The sequence below is a fragment of the Rosa chinensis genome, chromosome 1 (assembly GCF_002994745.2).
Source record: "Rosa chinensis cultivar Old Blush chromosome 1, RchiOBHm-V2, whole genome shotgun sequence".
Classification (NCBI taxonomy): Eukaryota; Viridiplantae; Streptophyta; class Magnoliopsida; order Rosales; family Rosaceae; genus Rosa; species Rosa chinensis.
The window spans coordinates 48,352,669-48,375,266 of record NC_037088.1 but is presented as its reverse complement, the minus strand read 5'-3'; the positions used below and the strand labels follow the sequence as shown (position 1 = coordinate 48,375,266).

Below are 22,598 nucleotides of genomic sequence, written 5' to 3'. Positions count from 1 at the left end.
TAAATGGACTATGAAATGAAATGAGTAAACCAATTCCAACTGTCATCTTTACTTTAACAACTCCTAATATAAGCACCGGTATTTCATGGCATTATTATAAGTATTTTGAGAAGAATGAAGAACAATAAGCCCATAAGAATAGACCAAGGGTTTGATCAATGTGTCTCAATAACAAAAACAAAAAACAGTCATTTTATAACTGCCGCATTTTTCCAAATTGACATGACAGATGAAATAGGAAGGATAACAATCAAAACTGAATAAACCAATCTAAACCCTGTAAATACTTGAAACAAAAAAACTACTTAGAACTCATATAAATTGTCATATGATCTTGTTGTCTCATATCGACGTAGAACAAGATCAACTCTTTTAGCCAAAGCATAATATGGGAGTTTCAAACATGAAGTCATTGATCATCTGCCTGTTTTTAATTAGCATGGTGATGAATAGGCCTGGCAATTTAGCCCATGACCCGTTAACCGCCCATTAACCGCCCGCTAAAAACCCATTTATTTCCACCCAATAACTTAACGTGTTAATGGGCTACCAACCCGTTAACAACCCGTTAGTTAACGGGCGGAAACGGTTTGCACGACGGAACCCATGGAGCCCAATTAGAAAAAAAAAAAAACAGTCTAACAGTCTAACCCTCACTTCTCTCGCTGACACTCTCCTCTTCTCCATTTTAGCTGCTCGAACCCTCTAGGCCTCTACAGTCTACCCATCTCTACGCCGCCGGCCGCCGCTGCCAAAGAGTTCGCCGACGGAACCCTCTACAGTCTACCCATTTCTCTTCTTTCACTTCTCGCAACTCTTCATTTTCAGCTTGTTCTGTTCTCGCCGACGGGCTCCATGGTGAGTCATGCTTGTTCTGTTTCATTTATGTTTTCTTAGCTTTCTTTCTATCGATCTCTGTATTGTTTGTTTTCTGGGATTTGCGAACTGGTGGGTGTTTGTATTTTCTGGGATTTGCGAATTGGTGTTTGTATTTGGATCTGGGTTTTTTTATTTTTCTGATGTGCAATATATATGGATTTATATATATATGGACTTTTCTGAGAATATGAAGGGGCAAAGGAGCTAGATAATCTGTGGAGATGGTTTGATTCTGCACTTCTTTATGGGTTTCTGTTTCAATATTGTGTGGAACATTTTGACCCTTCTGGGCCCAATTGAAGTACCTGAGTGTGAGCTCTGGGTCAGCTCCAGAATCGATTAGTTGGTGAAGAACTGTGATAAAGGTTGAGTCTTTGAGATGGGTTTTGAGCTCTGACCAGTGTTGCTTTGCTATGAGGTCTGAAACTAATGGAAGATTGAAGGACTGTGAGCTTGGATTTTCGGAGATGGAGATTGTGGAACAGAGTTTGATTATGTTGATTTGTGGGTGCTGCTGAATGTGGGCCCGAGCGTGGAGGCATGATGAGGAGGGGGAGAGGAGCTTTAGCATTTTTGTTTCATTGATGGAAAATCTGATGCCAATATGGTTGCTTTTATCGTTTAAATGTCTGAACGTTTCTTGGTTCTTGAATATTTTGCTAATCATGAGAATTGTGAGTCTAATATGTTTCAAAGAATGTGAGTAGCTTACATTGATATTATAATATCTAGAAAGTGAAAAAAAATTAAAAAAAAAAAAAAAAAAAGAGTTTCAATGGGTAATGGGTTGGAAAATAATTTTAAAAAAATTAGAAAAGAATTTTAAAATGACAAAAAAAAAAAAAAAAAAAACTTAGCGGTCTTAACGGGTTCCAACAGATAACCCGCGAACCCGTTGGGCTCAACCCGTTATAACCCGTTATCTTAACAGGTTAAACCCGTTAAGACCGCCAACCCGTTAAGCCCGCCCGTAACCCGCCCGTGACCGTCCAGTTGCCAGGCCTAGTGATGAACCATGGTGTCGCCGCAAATGTGATGATCGTTGCTGAAGAGCCGGAAGACCACTTCTCGGTTGCCATTTTGCCCCAGAAAATGGTCTACCAGAACCCAAAAACCCTTATAAACGGGGCTGCTCGAGTACTCTTCACGACTGTGGGGGCGAAGGATTTCCCCTCGCTTAATTATTAACGAAGGTGGTGAGTTGTGTGGATCACCATTGTTGTAATAATGAATCGTTGTTGGCATTTTTAAGTCTCAGCTTTGTGCCAAAAATGTAGGTGCTTTGATATGTTTGGGTTTATGCTCTAATATTAAGTCATTCAAGGTGAAAATATCTCGAGAACTTTACTAAAAGTCATTATAGCTCCTGAATGAGAAATGCAATCAAACGGTTTTATGTTACGAAGTCATGTATTGAAATCATTTTCCTTATTTCCTTTTAGACAACTAAATGTGTCATTTTCGTTCTTTATCACCTTGGCAAGAACCTACTTTTATGGAGTTTATAGAGCTCTTGAGTTCAATTCCTTCTCTTGAGTTCACTTCCTTCCAAGGAAGAACTCAATTTATTTGACAAGATACAGCAGCTCATTTGAGGTATTTGTTTGCATCAAATAGCTCAAATGGAATTTCACTCCTCACATATTTTCAGAGAAGGCAATCAAGTTGCAAATTTGCAAATTTTGGTTGTTCTTCTAATGGTCTAGTTTGGTGGGACTATGCAACACCTTTTATTTTTGATTCCTGCAATAGAGATTATTTGGGTCTTCCCAATTTCCGTTTTCGTTAGATGTTGTTTTCTAAAGAGGTTTGGTTTGGTCTCCCTCTTTGCTTCACTTCTTTTTCTTTTTTTTTTTGAATAAATTTCTCCGAGGAGGTTCATCCAAAAAAAAAAAAAAAAAACACTTCGTCCTGAGAATGATACAAGTTAAAAGATACTGAGTAGTAACTTTTCTTACCCAGCTAGGTAATTTTTCTCCACCACTGAGCAGCAATTTTTCTTAGCTGGTTGCCTGGTTCACTCTCTTATTGATTGGGATCCAAGCACCTGGAATCTAGATCCTATTCATCAGAGCAAGCAATAAGATTTCAACTCATTCCATTGGGTGATAGATTTGAATGTGACAGATTTATCACTTCAACAGACATTTCAAGGCTCTCCCTAATAACCGTCCCTATTCTCACCAAGTAGGTTGGACTTGGAAGTTAATCTGGAGCATGAAAAACTCTCCTGAAGATAAAACAATTTCCTCGGGAGAAATATTGCGGTCCTTTCTAAACTTATTTCGAAGAAAGCTTGCCAAGTCTTCATTGTGTGCTGTTTGCAACCAGTTTTAAGTAATTTATGGAACATAGTGTAGGGTTCAGGGTTTAGGAAGTAGGAACTCCCTTGGGTTTCAAAGTAGATAAAGGAAGAATATCACACTTGATATTTGGGTTGCTACAAAACCTGAGAGAGACAAAGTACCGACCATCGTTGGTTTCATTTGTTGGGCAATCCGGAAGAGCAGATACAGCTTTGTTTAACAAGGGAAGAATTTATCTCCGACTTCCCACCGAGCATAATTCTGCCTGTCCCCAAGAAACGGGCTGCCTGGCTTCCATCGGATCCTAGCAGATGGGGCCATGTTCTTCCCATGAACACCACCAGCCTTCATGTTCTCAGAAATGATGGCCTTCCATATCTGTTTTATTATTGCATTGTTGGTTTTTTCTGCTTTTGGGAGAGTAATTTTCAAGTCTCATAATCTTAGCCCTGAAATTTACCCCAAATAGTAGATGACTATAAAATTCTAGTTTGGTGAACATCACTGGCTTTTGGCATACATTTTGTTTCCTGAGAGTTTATTTGTATGTTACGGCTCTGAGATGTTTCTCAGGCTTTGTTTGGTGACCAAGTGAACATCAATGGCTTTTGGTATAGATTTTGTTTTCTGAGAGTTTATTTGTATGTTACGGCTCTGAGATGTTTCTCAGGCTTTGTTTGGGCGACAAGTCCTTTATCCAAAAAGGAAAAAAAGCGAGTGAGGTTTGTTTTCTGAGAGTTTATTTGTATGTTACGGCTCTGAGATGTTTCTCAGGCTTTGTTTGGGCGACAAGTCCTTTATCCAAAAAGGAAAAAAAGCGAGTGAGGAGGAGGAAGAAGAAGAAGAATATTACCACATTAATAATAAAGATTTTACATTAATCAAGCTCCATTGTAGCAACCCAAACAACTTATGCACATCAACACCTCAATACCGGTCTCAACATGAATACACAAGGAAATAGATATAAATGCAGCCCAGAAACAAGTCTAAAACGAGGAGAGATGCAAATACACCTCTCAATCCCTGGTCTTGAATGGAATGGCTCGGATGACTATCTGATGGTAGAGGGCAGCAAGTGCAGCTCCGATGAATGGTCCAACCCAGAAGACCCACTGAAACACAAGAAAACAAATCAAATGTGTGCAAGACATCAGTCACATGTTTAGACAAGATTAAAGTTGGTAGGACAAGTTTACTTACATGATGATCCCATGCATGTTCCTTGTCGTAGATGATGGCAGCTCCAAGGCTCCTAGCAGGGTTGATACCAGTTCCAGTGATGGGGATGGTTGCCAAGTGCACCAAGAACACTGCAAACCCAATTGGAAGTGGAGCCAAGATCTGCATATTATTTCATACATATACAGTAGATTAATAATCAAGAGCAGATGGAATCATGGAAGTACAGACACAAGTGCAAATACAGATAACAGAAGAATGTCCGGTAATACTTAAAAGATGTAATTGTCATAAGCACTCTATGAGGCACTGTCTTACAGAGTTTCCATTTCCTGAGATCTAAAGTTTACCGACACTAGCCCCTTTGCATTGCATTTAAGACCACTAAACAAAGAGAGGGTTGACTGATCCTATTGTTTAAACTCTCGTTTTTTAAGTTGAAACCCTATCCATATACTTCAGCACAGATACATTTAAAATAACTCGGGTAGAAAGTCAGAAAAACAAGGCCACTTTTCCCTTTAAGGAATTTGCATAAAGAACTTGGAGCTTTGAAACTAAAGAAAAGTACATTCAACTTCAGAGCAAAATACTAAAATTTAGGATTCAGGATTATACAACAATCTCAATTCATACATTACATCTACTATCATAGCACTACAAGATGAATCTAAGCAGACATGCATACAGTTCCATCCAAGCTAAACCTTTAACTACTTTACATTCATACCACATTTACTGAAAACTAGAATAGCATATTAGCACAGTGGAAGCAAGAGCACAAACAAAAATCCAAATATGAAAAGAAATAGTGACTTATACTTACAGGGACATGGGAGTCTCTGGCATTTCTCTTGGCATCAGTGGCAGAGAAAACAGTGTAGACCAGAACAAAAGTGCCAACAATCTCAGCACCAAGGCCATCACCCTTGGTATAGCCATGGTTCACCGAGTTAGCTCCACCACCGAGCACTTCATACCGGGTGTTGCCCTCAAACCCCTTGACCACAGCAGCACCAGCAATTGCCCCAAGGGTTTGCATCACTATATAGAACACAGCCCTGGTCAGGGAGAGTTTCCTTGCCAAGAAGAGACCGAATGTCACAGCTGGGTTTATGTGACCACCTGAAGAACATCGTCAACAAAGCAAAATTCAGTTAAATAGGAAGCAAATGATTAAAAGCGAGAAAGAAAATGTGAAAACTCGTAAAGCAAATTATCATATGTCCAACCAACTAAAATTTCAGCTTTGACCAGCCCAGTGGCTTATTATATACCTTTTTTCCTTCATATATTCTAGCAATTTCACACATGTGCAAGGCACAACAAAGAAGTGGATTCTCATATATCCTTTATATGGGGCTATAATTCATATTCCTTTCTCTTCATATTTTTTAGCCTTTCACATAAACAGAGCATAACAAAGAGTAGTTTCATATTTCCTTATATTTCTCATGAAAGTTAAAGTACCACGGGGCCAGTAAAACCTTTGAGGAAGAACACAAGCAAGATCTCTGGCAAATCTGAACAGTTTCCTGTCACCGTTTTAATTTAATTACCCAAACACAAAAAAAATAAGTGAGATCTAATCTTTTCATTCATCTCTCTTGAATAGGTGAATTTTTTATTTTTCAACAGCAAACAAACACAAACTCAACTAGTAAATCCAAACACAAAAGACTTGATCCTCCTCCAATTTAAAATTCAAGGAATAACAATCACAACCCATAAAAAAGAAACATGCACAAATCTGCACACCTTTACCACAAATTCATATATCACTCATCATAAGAAAACAACCACACCAAAACAAAAGTACGCCTGCAAAATAGTAGATCAAACCAAAGCAACAAAGCCATGAGAGAGGGAGCAAGAATTAGACCTGAGATTCCAGCAGTGCAGTAAACAAGGGCAAAGATGGTACCCCCAAAGGCCCAAGCAATTCCCTGAATACCCACAGAAGAGCACATGTTTGGTGCCCTCTTGACCCCCATCACAGTCAAAATAGTGATGTAGAGGAACAAGAAGGTAGCCACAAACTCAGCTATTCCAGCTCTCCAAAAAGACCATGACTGGAGCTCACCAGGCTCAAACAGTGGAGCTGGTGGTGGCTCCTTGTAGTCCTTGTCAGTCTGAGCTGAGGTCCCTATGGGCTGCCTCTCTGAGAACTTGTTGGCTCCCAACTTCACATCCTCTTCTTTCCCCTCCATGAAGTCTGCTTTCTTTTTCTCTCTCTGAAACTCTGGTTTTGGGGTTCTGGGTGCTTCTCTCTTCTCACTCTAGAAAGCTCAAAGCTTTGGTTTTTGGGGAGTAAGCTGTGGGGGAGTGAGCTTTATAAAGCAAAACCCCATTATGGGTGTGAGCTGTTAAAGCTTGTCATATGATGAAAAAGGTAATTATCAAATTTTAAAACTTTATCTTGTGAATTACCAAATGTCATTGACACCCCTCACCAGAAACCCAAAATGTCATTGACACCCTCTTAGTTGGGGGAGTCATTTGGAATTATCAACCTGTAAAGCTTCAACCTTTGAGTAAAAAATAAGTTGTTTTAGTGAGATTCTGGGTTTATTTTTGTCTGTGGGTTAATGGGAAATAGTGGATGTTTCTGGAAAGTGCAATCAGATGAGGACAGGTCTGTGCTGTCACATTGGCAGGGGTGGTATGGTGGGGTGTCCTTATCTATTTGCAAACCCTTTGAATCAAATTAATCCTAGTTTACTCCACCTTTTGCTTTCTTTATGATCTTAATCCTTGCCTTTTAATCCACTTATCCAATATCTTAAAAGGGTTTTGTGGAAAAAGATGGCTGTAAAAATAGTTTAAATTACTATGCTATTCCATGGCCACCCATTAAGGTCCAAAAAGAGGCAAAACAAGACCACTGTTACCAATGTGTTTTCTACAAGGCAAAAAGGCTGGCTTCTAAACGGCAACGTTTGGTTGTCACATGGTGGTCCAATGTGGAAGAAAAGCATGGTTGAGAAATTTCGGGGGGTTTTAGGACCGTTGAGGAAGAAAAAAAATTACCGTTGGGAAAGTGACGCCAGCCTGAAAAGCATCAAAACTTGTGGACGTTTCCCGAGAATGGACTATTAATAATGAAGTATCACGCAACGGCTGCATTCATAAATAGGAAAGTTTCGTGGCTTCATTCGACTTTTGTTTATCTCAATTTGGAATATTTTATTTTGTCATATTATTTGGAAAACTCTAGAGCTCGGTAGATTTTGGACTTTTAACCTTTACACGAGTTGAAGAAAATTTTCCATTGAATTCAACTATGGAAAAAACTTGATCATGGTCGTGAGTCATGAGCACTGAAAGTTTTCCGATCAAATTATCTTTAGCTTGTTTAGAATTGAGAAAATGATAAGTTGAGAATAGATTTAAATTAGGACAAAATGAGATTAGTAATCACTCACTCAAATGGGTTGTATGTTTAGAGTTTGATTACAATATTTAAAAAAAAAAAATATAGGGAGAGTATTTATTCATCATTGTATACAACTAGAATAGTAAAAAAAAGACATCCAGAATGAAGTTCGAAACATGAATGAACCACTTCAATTGAATATTAAACTCAAAACTATGACTAATTAATCTACGAGCCACTATACTCAAATGAGGGCAAAATGAGATTAGTGATTATCACTCAAATGGGTCTTTAGAGTTTGAGTACAATTTGTTTTGTTTTTTTTTTTTTTTCAGAATAGATAGTTTTATTCATCATTATAGACTATTAGAATCATAAAATAATCATGAGTGAACCACTTAAATTGAACATCAAATTCAATACTATGACTAGCCTTTCTATTAGGATTTTGTAGTTCTTTAGAGTTTGAGTACAAATTAAAAGGTTCCACACTTATTTTTATTTTTATTTTTTATTCTAATTATGTTAATAAACATATAAAAACTTGTAAGTTGGAACAAATTGGTTTACTTTTTCATATTACTTATAGACAAATAATATATCATTGAAGTAAATATTAGTCTAGTCTTTTAATAAGTGTTTTGCCACCCTTGAGTCTTAAGATGAGGAAATTGCATTTCAGACTTTTTTTTTTCTTTTGTTTTTTTTATGGCAGCATTTCAGACTCTTCTTCATGTTTCTTTATTGGGTATTTGGAATGTCATTTCATTATCGCGTGTTCGCGATGAAAATGATATTAATTAATAGAAGTTTAATTTAATTTTACATAAGCTGACGGCATATGTACATGATTGAATCGATGAATCTTCTGGTAGAATCTAAATCTATAGATAAGAAACTATGCTCGCTCGATCATACAATTCTGACCTTTGTCTATCTATTCTTCTCGGCCTCGAATTTTAAATAATTGCACAACAAAAACATGAGTGAGTCGGTAGGACCAAAAGAGACCTCACCATGGTCCTTTTGTTTCAAACTCATTCTTCACCTGGAAAATCCTGTTGTCTTAGATGAACTGTATTATTGCCCAGCAGTCGTTTCAAACCGACTCACATGCTGTGCTCTTCAGCCTCTTCTGGTCTTTGTGACCTAAACCACATGGGATCCATGTTAATCATATTCTTATACTCAACAACCACACACTTCATTTCAGCCGTCCAAGCCACAGCCCTTCCTACACGTGGCAGCCATCAACCGTCCAAGCACTAGCTTGCCGTTTTCCTCTCTTTTCTTCTTCTTCACTGGCCTAATAAGCACAATTAAGAACCGACTATGGATAGGTAGTTGTCTGTTTAGCTGCTTCGAAGGAGCAAAAGACCAAACCATATACACAAACTATTTCGGATGCATTATGAAATTTCCTAAGAATTTCATTGTGCATGCGTTATGAATAATGGAATCATGACCAAATCGATAAAAATGAAAAATGGTCATTTGTCTTTTTTTTTTTTCAAAGTAAGAATACTTACATTAATAAGCCCAAAGGGATGAACTCAATGACCAATGTGGGAGCCCAAAGCAGGCCAATTACAAGATAAACTTGATACAAGAAAATATATTTCTAACCTAATACCACATGGAATAGGACAAAAGAGAGCAATTCTAAAAATTAAAAGGAAAATATCCTAAATCTAAACCACAGCTGCCGCCACCCCAACAATACTACACAGCCACTAACAGCCGCACAATTATCGACCAAGATATCGTTCGAAGAGCCAAAATCAAGGGATACAATCCAAGAAATTGATGCCAATGGAAGCCCAGAAAGCAAATCAAATCAAATCAAACCCAAAATACACATTGATTCGGAAGTCAAACCAACTCCTCATACTAACTTTCTCGTCTCCAGCAGAGACCAACGATCCAGGAAGGAACCGCAACCACCAAAAGGAGACAAAAGTCTACAAAAAGAAAAGTTACAATGGTGAATGGGGGATGAAACACCCATACATGAGCACCCATACTCCTCTAGGTAAGTGTTTTCACTCTATAGAGGCATCCATGAAAATTTTTTATCCATCTGAATTTTTTTTTTATATTAGTATGAAATCATATAGCACAACTATATTTAGAGTTACTCATCGAGTATACTTTATATTGAACTCAACAATACTTGAATTGAAGGAACTTTTACGACCATTGATTTAGAATTATCCTTTATGAATGTGTAAAGGAAAACAAAACACCTGGTATTTTTCATTATAGTCAATTTAAAAAACTCAATTTCTCTTTTCAAAATAAAATAAAAAATAGAGTCAATATAGTATATTGAGAAGTCGAAGTCATCGAAGCTTGTGGACATCGCCAGACCAATGGTGTTGTGATGCTTGGTGGTCTCCACCTCCACGACTACCTTTACTAAGTTCTCTATTTGTTCTTGTTGTTCTTCCTGTGCATGCAATTTCGGTGTGGAGAATGATGGTGGAGAGTTATTTGGCCTCTGGTAGTTAAGCTTCTGTCAGAGCTCATCTGGTCATGGTGGTACTCACGACGGCCAACTTCTGTGTTGCAGTGAAAATTTTGGTTTTAGATCTAGGTTTTTTGGTATTTTGAGCTTTTGGACCTCGGTTTGTTAGTTAGTTAGTTCTATGGCACGTTTACTTAATTGGAATGGAAAATAATCATGAATCGGAGACAAGTGGAATGAGAGAAGAAAAGAATTGGTATTGATTCAGGAGGATTGATTCCTAAACCCATCTCCCCCTTCGTAATCAAATTCCTGAGTATTCAGGAATCGATTCTTAATAAGGAGGTGGGACCTACATCCATTTCGATTCCTTTATGTGTTAGTAAACGCATGAATTCTTTTACCCGGAATCATTCCGATTCATTTATGTGTTAGTAAACGCATAAATATTTTTACTCCGCAATCATTCCCTCCCATTCCAAGTAAGTAAACGTGCCCCTAGTTTAGTTATGAGTTTGTCTATTGAGTCTTTGGGCCTAGGACTCCTATTTTATCTGTATTGTCTTTATAATATGGGCTTCATCTAATGAATGAGTTATTTGACAAAAAAAAGAAAAAAAAGAAGTCGAAGTCATTCCGAAAGGTTGAAATCCAAATCCATCGTTGGGATCCTAATTGAACTCTATCCACCAAATTGGGCAAGAAAGTTGATTTTGAAGCCCGTTAATTTGTTATAGTGACGAAAGTATCATCGGCAAAGATCGATTTCTAAAAATAATTTGAGCTCCACCTGTTTGTCAGCAAACATCGGTTTCTAAATACTTTGAAATCAACCTGTACCGAGGAAGTCTCGTCGACAATAACTGGTTTCTAAATATAATTTGAAATGAACATGTCCTGACGAACTGTTTGTTGCCAGAGATCAATGGTTATTTGGCTAGTTGTTGACCGGAAGGAATAGGAGGTGGTAGAGCTACGATGGCTGAGTGGAGCGCATAGAGGCAGGAAAGAATAAGAAGATGAAGGTCTAGACGTACATGTTTTTCTTTAGACCTACTACTGTTGAAACCAGCAACAAAGAGCCTTACGTTGACTTGGGATAAAGAGGGGCTAAATAACAATAATAATAATATAACCAGTAATAGTATTAGGGAAGAAATGTGAACCTCGTCCATTGGATTGGTGCTGCTAAATAATTACAGGAGGTCATTTGTGAATTGTACCAATTTATTAGTGGATCAACTTAACTTTGCACATTATCGGCACAAACTTTTTCCTATAACTTTGAGGAGAATATACATTTGCCGGTGATATTGCATACAATGATATGTGTCCACAAGTAGCACAATTGAATTTCCTCATCGATTTGCCAATTAGAATCCCAATATTCCATTGTTGGATGACAATTGAAAGAAATAAAGAATAAATTAATGGAGCAAAATGATGGTGAGGTAAAATTTTTGAAGATTTTGGTGTGAGAAATTAAATGTGAGGCAATGACTAATTGACTATCTTCATAAATTTTGAATAAAAAATTATAAAAAATTTATTTTCATATTCTGGATTTTTTTTTGGGCAAAAATAAAATAAAAATAAAGATAGTTATTGTTGTCATTTAATTGTAGTCGTCATTGGTGTGTGTTATGCACGCAATAGTCATGTAGCAATGACAGCATGGCTCAATTAGCTGCCAATGGTTATTTGTTTTATCTCCAACGGTTAATTTTTTATAACAGACTCACTTGCCAGTGGAACCCATCGTCAAGATTGGGCAATTCAATGACCGAGAATCAGTCAGCGAATTTGTCGACTACGTGGTAGAAACCAATTGGTTGACTATTTTTCTCTCTCTACATCATGCTTTTCTTCGTTTTCATCATATTGGTCAATCGATAACTCCACCGTTCCAATTGCTCTAAAGATATTCCAAGAAAATTTAATTCTTAAGGAAATGTGCTCGTATAACTTACGATTAGTTTCATTTAATGTCTTAATAATAATTAATATGCTCTCTTCCTACATGTGTAATTCGCCATCAGTTTCATTTATTTCAAGATATCGTGAGTAACCATACAAAATCCTATTTTTAGCGCGAAAACGTCAGTTCATAACTTCCTTTTTGTTGAAGGAAACTTTTAATATTTTTCAGAACTTACAAGTATACATGTCGGAACCACTTATTCCGACTTCCGGCGACGATTTCGTGATGCTCTCTGCTCACGTTCCAATTAGGGATTGGACTTTCGTGAAACTCCTTTTAGGCCTCTAGCTAATAACAAATTGGGAAAGAAACTCCCTCCTCCCCCCTCCTCCTCCAAGGCCCAAACCCAAAACCCACTTTGGTGACCCCGGACTTGCCAAAACCCTAACCACGGCCGACGTGTTCGATCAGTGGCTGACGGCTGACCCTTTTATTTTTAGTCACACACATCATATTCCCCCCATTTTTTTTTATTTTTTCCATTATTTTTTATTTTTCATTTCTCCCCACAAAAAAAAAAAAAAAATTATTCTTGGTTTTATCCATTTTGGGTTCGCCGACAACCGCCAAACCTCTGCAAATTCAAAGCCCCCTCTCGCCGGAATCCGTACATTCTGTATGTCTCTTTTGCCCTTATCCGTCTTCCTCTCCTTTCCCTTTTTCTTCAGCATGTTTTGGTTTTCTTTCTAGTCAAGGAAAAAGATTGGATTTTGTGAATTCATGATTTGATTGGGAGCTGAATGCAGTGAGATTATGAGTGGAGTGTAAGAAAGATGCTAGCTTTGAATCTGTTTGTTGGTGATTTTGTTGATTTTGGGTTGGGTTTTTTGTTACTCAAATTGGGGATTTGGCAATTTATTTGGGGGATTTGAGTGATAAAGTTTGAATCTTGTTGAGGGAATTTGTGGGTTTGTGTTGAGGAATTTATAATTTGAAAGAGAGGTGATGCTGACAATAGTGATGTTGGACTTGACAGGATCTCTCATTCTGGACAGGTTAAATTTGTGTATATAATCTCCATTGCTGGCGAAGAATAGAGCTTTTTTTTAAGTCTCAAGAGTTGGAGTTGTACAAATGTCAGAAGGCGACATGGCGGTTATTAAACCTAAGGTAGAATGATCCTACTGTGATTTTGAGTAGTGTTGTTATGTGCTCCTTGTATAGTCTTTGATGGATTAATGTATTACATTCAGCATTTTGTTTTGTTGAAGTTGTTGTTGTATGAATTGGTTGTCTTTTATTTTCAACCGTTTGAATGCTTGTAGTTGTGCAGTGTTTTTGTGTTTTTGATTGTAAGTTGGCTTTGTAATGTTGAGAGTAATGCTGAAGCCACGAATAATTGCAGATGTTGAAGTCTTATATCTGGCTTCAGACTACTGATGGTTCAATCCAACAAGTGGAGCAAGAGGTTGCCATGTTTTGCCCATTGATATGTCGAGAAGTTATACAAAAAGGGATGGGATCTTCCAAGACCCATGCGATATCTCTTCCAGAAAGAGTAAATACTGCCATGTTGAGCCTAATTCTTGATTACTGCAGGTTTCATCAAGTACTGGGTCGCTCTAATAAGGTTATACACAACATCATTTTCTTTCTTCTGAGTTTATATCTTTCATCAGCATCGCTTATTGCTACTTTTCATGAATTTGTAACTGGAAGCAGTTATCCTCGACTTGAAGTCGATTAGCTCTTTACTTTGATACTTGTGATCCAGTTGGCATTGGTATGTAACTTGTGCCACTTGTTTGTGCAGGAATGCAAGTCGTTTGATGAAAAATTTATTCGAATGGACACGCAGAGGCTCTGTGAGTTGACATCAGCTGCTGATAGCCTCCAGTTAAAGCCATTGGTTGATCTGACCAGTCGTGCTCTTGCGCGAATAATTGAAGGGAAAACGCCTGAGGAGATACGTGAGATATTTCATCTTCCCGATGATCTTACAGAGGTATCTAATCTTGAGATATTTTGTATGGTTAGTAAAGTTTTGTGTGTTGATATTAACACAGTTACATATTCATCCAGGAAGAGAAGTTGGAGCCATTGAAAAATGTGACTGATGATCCACGGATACGGCTTTTGAATCGACTGTATGCAAGAAAGAGGAAAGAACTTAAGGAAAGAGAGAAATTGAAGGTGACTATGGCAGTGACGAATTTGAATTGCATAGGCTTTTCTACTCTAAATAAATAATGCATGCATGTTGATGGTTGTCAAGATTATACCTTTCGTTTAATTTTTTATTTATTTTCAGAATACTGAGAATGGAGAGCGAAATGATGACCGTTCAGTAGACGATCTCTTGTCATTCATTAACGGAGAAATTGGAGGTATGTTTAATTGATATCTCTAATCTGTCTTGAATGCTTTCTTATTGCTACTTGGTCTTTTCAAGGATTGATGACATATGTTTCTATAGCTCACTTAACCATTTGATTTACATTATTCTTATCCTATACCAATTACTTTGATTCGATTGCACTCCCATAGACCTACATTCTTGATCTAGATAATTGTCAGAATTGCACTTTCAACTTTAAGTACATTATAGAGTATTTAAGATTCCTTTGAAACCAGCCTTGAAGTTTAGTGTCTTAGTCGTCCATTTTCTACTTTATTTCCTTTTGAAGGCCTCATTGGAGATAAAGCAATTATGTTTCACAGATTCCAAAGAGATCAAATCATCCAAGAATAAAAAGAAGAATCGTAGAAGAAAAGATCAACAGAAAAATAATTGTCTATATGAGGCCAATGGCAGCCATGAGGTTTGAATCACTTATTTGCTTTTAGTGATTATAATTTTGCTTTGTGATTGTCAGGTAGCTGATTCTCTTTGTTTCCTTTTTCTTTTTCCTCGAATGTTTTAGGAGCCGAAAAGTTTAAAGTTTGTTTGTCCCAGTGACGAAGTCAACAAATTTAGGCCCAGTCCCAGTTTGACATTAACGTTACAAGATCTGGAACATGACAGTCTGAATGATCAGCTTGAGTTTGTTGATGGTGATATCGATGATGAGATTGATCCAGCTTTAAAAGCACAAATTGATAGGTTAGTCTGCCAATTGTTTCTTTAACTTTTTGAATATTTTATGTACTTTTCAAATTTTTGTGATTGAAGTTATTTTGTTGAGCAATATAAGACACTCAAAAGAATATGAAGTTTGATAGCTGCAAAAGAATTTGAACCTGTCTTTAGTTTCAGAAGTTTGCATAAAGGAGGTTGCACTAATAACAAAATAAGTCAGCTCTGTACTGCAGTTTCATTTTTCCTAAATGATTTTAAGTTGAGTTTCTACCCGAGGTTTTTAGGGTTTAGCAGTTGTGAAACATGGTTTGGGAAATCCCAGACTTCTGTTTCCCCAATTCTTTTTCTATTCAGTCAAAAATTATTTCATTCTGTGAGGTGTGAGGTTGTTCCAAATGGAAATTTCAATTAGCGTCTTGCACGGTGGCTGTGAACTTGTATGTACATGCACAGTTAGGAGAGACAGATATAAGGGAAAAACCTTGTACGTGCTGTTACATATTCTCGTCTTGCGCTTCCATATCCTCTTGCTTTTTGCTGGTTCAGGGAAGTTGAAGATTTTGCTCGGAGGTTGAATTCTGACTGGCCTCAAAGGATGCAAGAAATTCTATCTTTGGGTCAAGAAAGGAGGCGGGCGCAATTTTCCATTAACGGAAATGATTCTTTAAGAAGATACGCTTGTATGTTCTTATTCCCTCTCATTTTTTTCCCTTCTCCCGCTTTTACTTATTTTTATTATTTTATTCTATTTATTTATTTTTTTGGTCTATACTCTTGCCACATGAGTAATCAAATAGGCCAAGATATTTTCTTTCTTTCCTCTCACTATTTTGAGCTGCAAATGCATTGTTCATATGTATATGTGTGTGTGCTCGAGGCTTATTTGTTTCTTCTTTGAACTAGCTTTCAATCTTCAGACATAATGATACACTCTCTTCCTTGAGAAGAAGCAGTGCTGGGGATCAATCCCTGGTGAGGCTGTGATGTTTACCTAGCCAAATAAATAAAAAATGTTTTGATGTTTGTCTTTGGCTATGATGCACGGAAACGCGAAAATGCTCGCGTTTCCCGTTTCGGAAGCGGAAACGGGTCGGAAACGGGTTGGAAACGCCCGGAAACGCGTATCCGAATTTGGAAACGGTTTGGAAACATCTGTATCCAATGTGGAAACGCCAGAATGTAAATAAATAGGAAACGTGGGGGTAAAATTGACTTTTTACTTGGAAAAATTAAAAAAATAAAATAAAATAAAATAAAACTGACTTTTCTTTCCCAACTCTTATTATTTTTTCTAGCAAGTAGTACTATTATTTGTTTTCTCTATTTATTTTGCAAAAGCTTGAGCCTTTGGCTATGGGGGAGTGGTTTGTTTGTTTGTTTGTTTCTCCTCTCTTTAAACAAAGACAAAGAGATAGCTCAGAGGGCTTGGAGCTCAGCCAATGAGGGAGCTAAGAAAAGGAGGAGCAACTAAATAAAAGTTGAGGTTAGAGGGGGTTTTGTTTGAAGATGAAAACCTTGAGGATGTTGTCCAAGTTGAATGAAGTTGATGGTTGTTGACTTGTTATTAGTTGTGTTAACCTTTTATTTGAACCTTTGGATTGATAATGTTTGATTGTCATAAACTAGCACTTTGTTTATGTTTCATATTTTTTTTTTCCTAATTTTATATATATATATATATATATATATATTTAATTGCCGTTTCCTTCACGTTTCCGTTTCCTATTACATTTAAGATTTGCCGTTTCCACGTTTCCGATCGTATCGTATCCGGAAACTCGTACCCGTTTCCGTGCTTCTTAGGTCTTTGGTGTATAATAGGTTGTTGTAGATGGAAATTTTGGAAGCATGGTAAACGTTATTATTCCCTGCAAGTGATTTTCCAGTCTATTCTCTATGTTTACATGGGTGAATGGCGATACATATTATATACATTATGATCACTTTTGTATTTTACCGACCGCCCATCCTCTGGAGTTGTGTTTGGGTCATTTTGTATTCTACAAAGTGAGCATGATTTAGATATTTTGTCCAAGTGAGGATGAAATTGATATTGGTATTGTGTTTTTAGCCCTTGGAAGAGGGAGTTGGATTTTAGCCTTGAGTAATTTGTTCACCCAAACAAGATTTCTTCCACAAATACTATTCCAGAGTGTGTATCTAGTTGTATCTGCTTTAAGTTCATTGAAAAATGAGGACCTGCAAACAATAAGCTCGAGCTGTTACTCATTCCACATCGGATTATGCATATTACTCATTTGTTTCCCTTGTTGTATGCAGGAGCAAATCCAGAGTGGAAATGATTATCCCTCTGTCCGCCAATGGCTGGAACAATTTTGACCAAATGCTAACAGGCTTCTAAGAGTTACTATCATTTACTTGGATCCAAATGTGAAATTTTTTTTTCTGTTGTCGTTCTCTAGAATTCAATTCTTTTTTCTTTTGTTGGGGTAAGTAGGACACAGTTTTCGGGGGTAACTTTTGTACTTGGTACTTCTAGTGGGACAAATAAATTATTACAGTAATTTGTTGTCATGAGCTAAATTTTGCTCGGTTATCACAAGCTTGTATGAGATTACATTTGTTTCTTGCGCTTTTTAAGGAATAATGAATATATCTCATTTAATTTGCAATTTTGGTTCTAACAATTACAATTTGTGAGCTTTATTATAAGTTTGTAATGCCTGAGCTGATTTTAATCAAACATTCCACTTCCACTCTCATATCACATCTCTCTATTTTGTACGTCACTTTCACTGTTTGAGTTCTGTGTTATGCTGAATATTTTTTTTTGATAGCTGAATTGAGACGGAATTCCAGACTCCAAGTTCTCTAGGCCAGTTGAAAAGATCAACCATTAGGCTTTACTTTGTACTGTGGCATTCTTCCTCCCTCCGTCTTATTCTCTCTGCTGTTGTCACCCTTTACATTGCACAAAACCAAATTGAGGGCCAGTTGAGTATTCCCTTATAACTGGGATTTACCTTGTCAACATTTCGGTAGTTTTTCACAAACTACTTCAGTAGTTCCCTGCTTCAAGTCATAATACCAAACGAAACTACCGGACGAGAAAGAGATAACAGCTGCCTTTATGGTACATAACAGCTGCAATTGGACCCTGCACTGGAATGTAGCTGATATTCATGAGTTTCACCCCCCTATACGTTCAACAAACTATTGTAACCACACAGTACACACTAACAACAATTGTCTTTGGAAAACGAGAGTCGTCTCTAGTTGGAAGCAAGTTAAGTCGGTCTTCTCTTCAATCAACAGTACATAACAGCTGCAATTGGACCCTGCACTGGGATGTAGCTGATATTCATGAGGTTCACCCTCCTTTACGTTCAACAAACTTATTGTAACCACACAGTACACACAAAGAACAGTGTCTTTGGAAAACGTGAGTCGTCTCTAGTAGGAAGCAAGCGAGTTAAGTCGGTCTTCTTTTCGAAGAATGCAATGAATCAATCAGCAGTGGTTCTCCATCCCTTCGAGTACTTCTTGATCACATATTCTAAATCTTCCTATCCTATAAATTAGATTGTCATGCCTCACATAAAACTACCTATTTCACAACCCAGTGCCAACCATATGTATCTCAGTCCCTTTAGTCCAAAGAAGAAACTAAAAATGGGGGGAGTTTTGGTTATGAAATTGGTTTTGATATACTCATTAGTTTTAAATTCCATGTCCATTTTTTGTTGTAGCTCCATGCAATTGAACCATCCGAGACTCGAAGGGAATGAGACGGATAGGCTGGCATTGCTAGCAATCAAAGCTCAAATACAACACGATCCGAACCGGGTCACAAGCTCATGGAATGAAACCCTTCACTTTTGCCTGTGGCACGGCATCACGTGCAGTCGACGACATCGCCAAAGGGTGACGAAGCTGGAGCTGGGGTCTCTAGCTAGCTTTGGTGGGATCCATATCTCCACACATAGGAAATCTAAGCTTCTTAAGAGTGCTAGATCTCGAAAACAATAGCTTCACTCATCAAATCCCTCCTCAAATTGGGCATTTGCATAGACTGCAGGTATTGCTTCTACACAATAACTCACTTACTGGCACCATTCCTGCCAATATATCCAATTGCTTTGAACTCATCACTCTCTTTCTTAGAAGAAAGTCAAGAAACAATCTAGTGGGTAAAATTCCTCCCGAGCTGAGTTCCTTGTCAAAGCTTCAGTTTTTAATTTTCAATCGGAACAATTTAACGGGAGAGATCCCTCCTTCTTTAGGGAACCTTTCATCTCTCGAGAATCTTATTACAACTGGAAATAACTTAGAAGGAAGCATCCCTAGTTCTCTATGCCAATTGAGAAAATTAACATATTTCAATTTGGCCAGAAATAGGTTATCTGGTATCATCCCTTCCTGCATTTACAACCTCTCTAGTATAGTTCTTTTCGACGTAGGAGCAAACCAAATTCAAGGAAGTCTTCCATCAAACTTGAGCAATGCTTTTCCCAGCCTTCAAATCTTTTCCGTTCACGGCAATCACTTTACTGGGGCCATCCCTTCCTCAATATCCAAGGCAACAAATCTTGTGGTGTTTCAATGTCCGTCAAACAAACTCTCTGGACAGGTGCCAAATTTACAAAATCTTCATGACATTTGGTTGTTCAGTGTCTATGATAATAATCTTGGAAGCAGTAAAGATGGTGACTTGAGTTTTGTCTCAGAATTGATCAATGTCACCCAACTAACTAACTTGCTGTTCGATGGCAACAATTTTGGAGGCACGTTGCCCACATCAATATCCAATCTCTCAATCAATCTCCAAATCCTTATGATTGGAGAAAACCACCTACATGGATTAGGGAATCTTGTCAGCCTGCAATTACTCAGTTTGGAAGAAAGCTCCTTCACAGGTAGCATCCCCACAAACATTGGGCAGCTTTCAGGGCTTGAGCGGTTGTTTCTTAATAACAACCAATTATCGGGGAGCATTCCATCTTCTCTTGGAAATTTAACATTGTTAACAATTCTCTAATTGCAAGAAAATAATCTAGAGGGTAGCATCCCGTCCAGCCTAGGGAAATTCCACTGGTTAAACGAATTGTATCTTTCTGGGAACAATCTGAATGGCACGATACCGCCCCAAGTTATTGGCCTCTCATCTTTATCAACAATTTTGGCATTGAACAGAAACCAATTCACCGGTTCCCTTCCGATGGAGATCGGCAAACTGAAGAATTTACGTGCACTGGACGTTTCTAACAATTTGTTATCAGGAGAACTTCCCAGTAGCCTCGGCAGTAGCGAGAGCTTAGAAGAACTATACTTGCAAGGCAACTTCTTCTTGGGACCCATTCCTTCATCTATGAAAGAATTGACAGGGATTTGAGTTTTAGACCTTTCTCGCAACAATTTGTCAGGAGATATTCCACAGTTTCTTGAGAATCTGAAGTTGGAGTACCTGAACCTCTCCTTCAACCAGTTTTGGGGAGCAGTACCAACTGGAGGGGTTTTAAAGAATGTAAGTGCGACTTTAGTTGCTGGAAATCCTAGACTCTACGGAGGTATGGCTAGTCTTCGACTTCCTCTGTGCAAGCTTAAGGACTCTAAAGAAGAAGGGCTGTCTTGGAGAATGAAACTAATGATCTCTTTAGTCTCTGGGTTCACTCTCTTGGGACTGATTGTGGTGCTGTCTCTCTTTCTTCTTGGTAAGAAAAGGAAAGAAACTAATTTAAGCACTTTGGGGAACTCTGTTTTGCAAGTTTCATATGCTACACTCCTCAGAGCTACGGATGGTTTTTCTTCAACTAATTTGATCGGTGTGGGTGCTTTTGGGTCTGTGTACAAAGGAATCCTTGCTGAAGATAGAGTTGTTGTCGTTGTGAAGGTGCTTAACATGTTACACAGGGGAGCATATAAGAGTTTCATGGCCGAATGTGAGGCATTGAGGAATATCAGACATTGAAATCTGGTCAAGCTCTTAACTGCATGTTCAAGTATTGATTTTCGCGGCAATGATTTCAAGGCTCTTGTTTACCAGTTCATGGACAACGGGAGCTTGGAAGAGTGGTTGCATCCATCTACTGGAACTGGAGAGGTAACAGAAGCACCCAAAATTTTAAGTCTTATTCAAAGGCTCAACATTGCCATTGATGTTGCTAGTGCATTGGATTATCTTCACAACCATTGTGAAACACCGATCGTTCATTGTGATCTCAAGCCAAGTAATGTTCTCTTGGATGGTGACCTGATTGGACATGTTTCTGACTTTGGGCTGTCAAGGTTTCTCTCAGAACCAACCATGAGTGTTTCTGGAAATCAATCAAGCTCCATTGGAATTAGAGGATCGGTTGGTTATGCTGCACCAGGTAATTTTCCTCATATGATTCAAAATTTTTTGCTCACCCTGTTTTACTGTAACATATTTCAAAAACACTGAGAGCTATTTGATTTATGCATATGTTGTGACAAATATTTATGATATTGTTTAAATTGTAGAGTATGGTATGGGAAGTGAGGTATACACATACGGGGATGTCTACAGCTTTGGCATTCTCTTGTTAGCAATGCTTATGGGGAAGCGACCCACTGATTACATGTTCAGTGACAGTTTGAATCTTCATAATTATGTGAAGACAGCTCTCCCTGAACTTGTTTAAGAGATTTCAGAGTTACTGGTTCTTCAAGAAGGCACCACCAATGTCGCTGAAGCTCACAGGCACAGTCGATTGAGTGTGAGAGCACAGAAAATTGAAGAGTGCTTGACTCTGGTACTTGGTATAGGAATTGCATGTTCTGTTGAATCCCCCACAAACAGAAAGGATATCAGTGATGTTGCATCTGAATTGCAATCCATTAGGCGCAATCTTCTCAACTAGAACCTTTCAAATTATTATGTATTGTGATGTCTAACAAATTGTTGTATGGTTTTTATATTCTGATATGTTTTGTTTTTGAATTGTCTCTGAAGTCCTGTTGCTACCATAGTGGTTCTTGAAATTTGTATGTTAATGTACTAAAATGAATAAAAAAGAGTACTAATACTTATTGTGTAAATTTGTATCTTTTGGTTATATTCTGATATGAACTTGCCTTGTTATGTAATCATGGCACTTTCCTATGTCCCTTTGGAAAACCAACAACTATAATTAATTAGAAGCGAAGAGGAAGTCACTTTGTCATGCCTATAAATTGATTTGTCATATACCTCACTTGGAACGTACCAATTTCAGAACCAAATACCACTCTCACTTAGAACCGACTATACTAAAGAAAATGTAAAGCTATTAAGTTTGATATTTGAAATTGGAATTGCGTATTCTGCTGAGGTCCCAAGAGACCAGATAGATGTCAGTGACGTGGCATCTGAATAGCTTTCCATTAGAGACCATCGTCTTCTTGCTTCGGAAAGTTTTCTGCTGTGT

At 37.8% G+C, this 22,598-nt stretch overlaps 2 protein-coding genes, 1 long non-coding RNA gene and 1 pseudogene across 5 annotated transcripts; 3 read left to right on the top strand and 1 right to left on the bottom strand.

Moving 5' to 3' along the window:
• The first annotated feature begins 262 nt into the window (after window positions 1-262).
• LOC121052212 lies at window positions 263-4,188 on the top strand. Its single transcript, XR_005808466.1, has 2 exons — window positions 263-858; window positions 1,073-4,188. It is a non-coding gene; the product is annotated as an uncharacterized LOC121052212 (long non-coding RNA).
• LOC112181600 (aquaporin PIP1-3) lies at window positions 4,022-6,679 on the bottom strand. Its single transcript, XM_024319972.2, has 4 exons — window positions 6,250-6,679; window positions 5,194-5,492; window positions 4,389-4,529; window positions 4,022-4,300 (listed from the first exon to the last, which is right to left on the bottom strand). The coding sequence occupies exons 1-4, from the start codon at window positions 6,575-6,577 to the stop codon at window positions 4,205-4,207; spliced, it is 864 nt and encodes a 287-aa protein (XP_024175740.1). The 5' UTR covers window positions 6,578-6,679; the 3' UTR covers window positions 4,022-4,204.
• Window positions 6,680-12,571: 5,892 nt separating this feature from the next.
• On the top strand, window positions 12,572-17,836 carry LOC112182747 (SKP1-like protein 21). Of its 3 annotated transcripts, none has more exons than XM_024321287.2 (10): window positions 12,572-12,807; window positions 13,187-13,301; window positions 13,537-13,761; window positions 13,945-14,136; window positions 14,214-14,324; window positions 14,443-14,518; window positions 14,853-14,953; window positions 15,056-15,234; window positions 15,757-15,890; window positions 17,491-17,836. In XM_024321287.2, coding segments are annotated over exons 2-10 (1,056 nt in total). In that variant the 5' UTR covers window positions 12,572-12,807; window positions 13,187-13,265; the 3' UTR covers window positions 17,493-17,836. The 3 variants fall into 3 exon arrangements, with proteins under 3 accessions (XP_024177055.1, XP_024177054.1, XP_040372526.1); XM_024321286.2 differs by having other exon boundaries at window positions 12,574-12,807; window positions 13,168-13,301; XM_040516592.1 differs by lacking the exon at window positions 12,572-12,807 and adding an exon at window positions 12,842-12,955 and having other exon boundaries at window positions 13,168-13,301.
• Window positions 17,837-20,394: 2,558 nt separating this feature from the next.
• Window positions 20,395-22,078, top strand: LOC112181595 (annotated as a pseudogene).
• Window positions 22,079-22,598: the final 520 nt, after the last annotated feature.

Excerpts from the sequence above, each read along its gene's own strand:
- LOC112181600 (XM_024319972.2), bottom strand. The coding sequence starts at position 6,577 with ATGGAGGGGAAAGAAGAGGATGTGAAGTTGGGAGCCAACAAGTTCTCA. Across the intron at positions 4,530-5,193 it reads CCAGAGACTCCCATGTCCCT|ATCTTGGCTCCACTTCCAAT; the intron begins GTAAGTATAAGT and ends AATAATATGCAG. Across the intron at positions 4,301-4,388 it reads AACATGCATGGGATCATCAT|TGGGTCTTCTGGGTTGGACC; the intron begins GTAAGTAAACTT and ends CTTGTGTTTCAG.
- LOC112182747 (XM_024321287.2), top strand. The coding sequence starts at position 13,266 with ATGTCAGAAGGCGACATGGCGGTTATTAAACCTAAG. Across the intron at positions 13,762-13,944 it reads TACTGGGTCGCTCTAATAAG|GAATGCAAGTCGTTTGATGA; the intron begins GTTATACACAAC and ends TTGTTTGTGCAG. Across the intron at positions 15,235-15,756 it reads TTAAAAGCACAAATTGATAG|GGAAGTTGAAGATTTTGCTC; the intron begins GTTAGTCTGCCA and ends TTGCTGGTTCAG.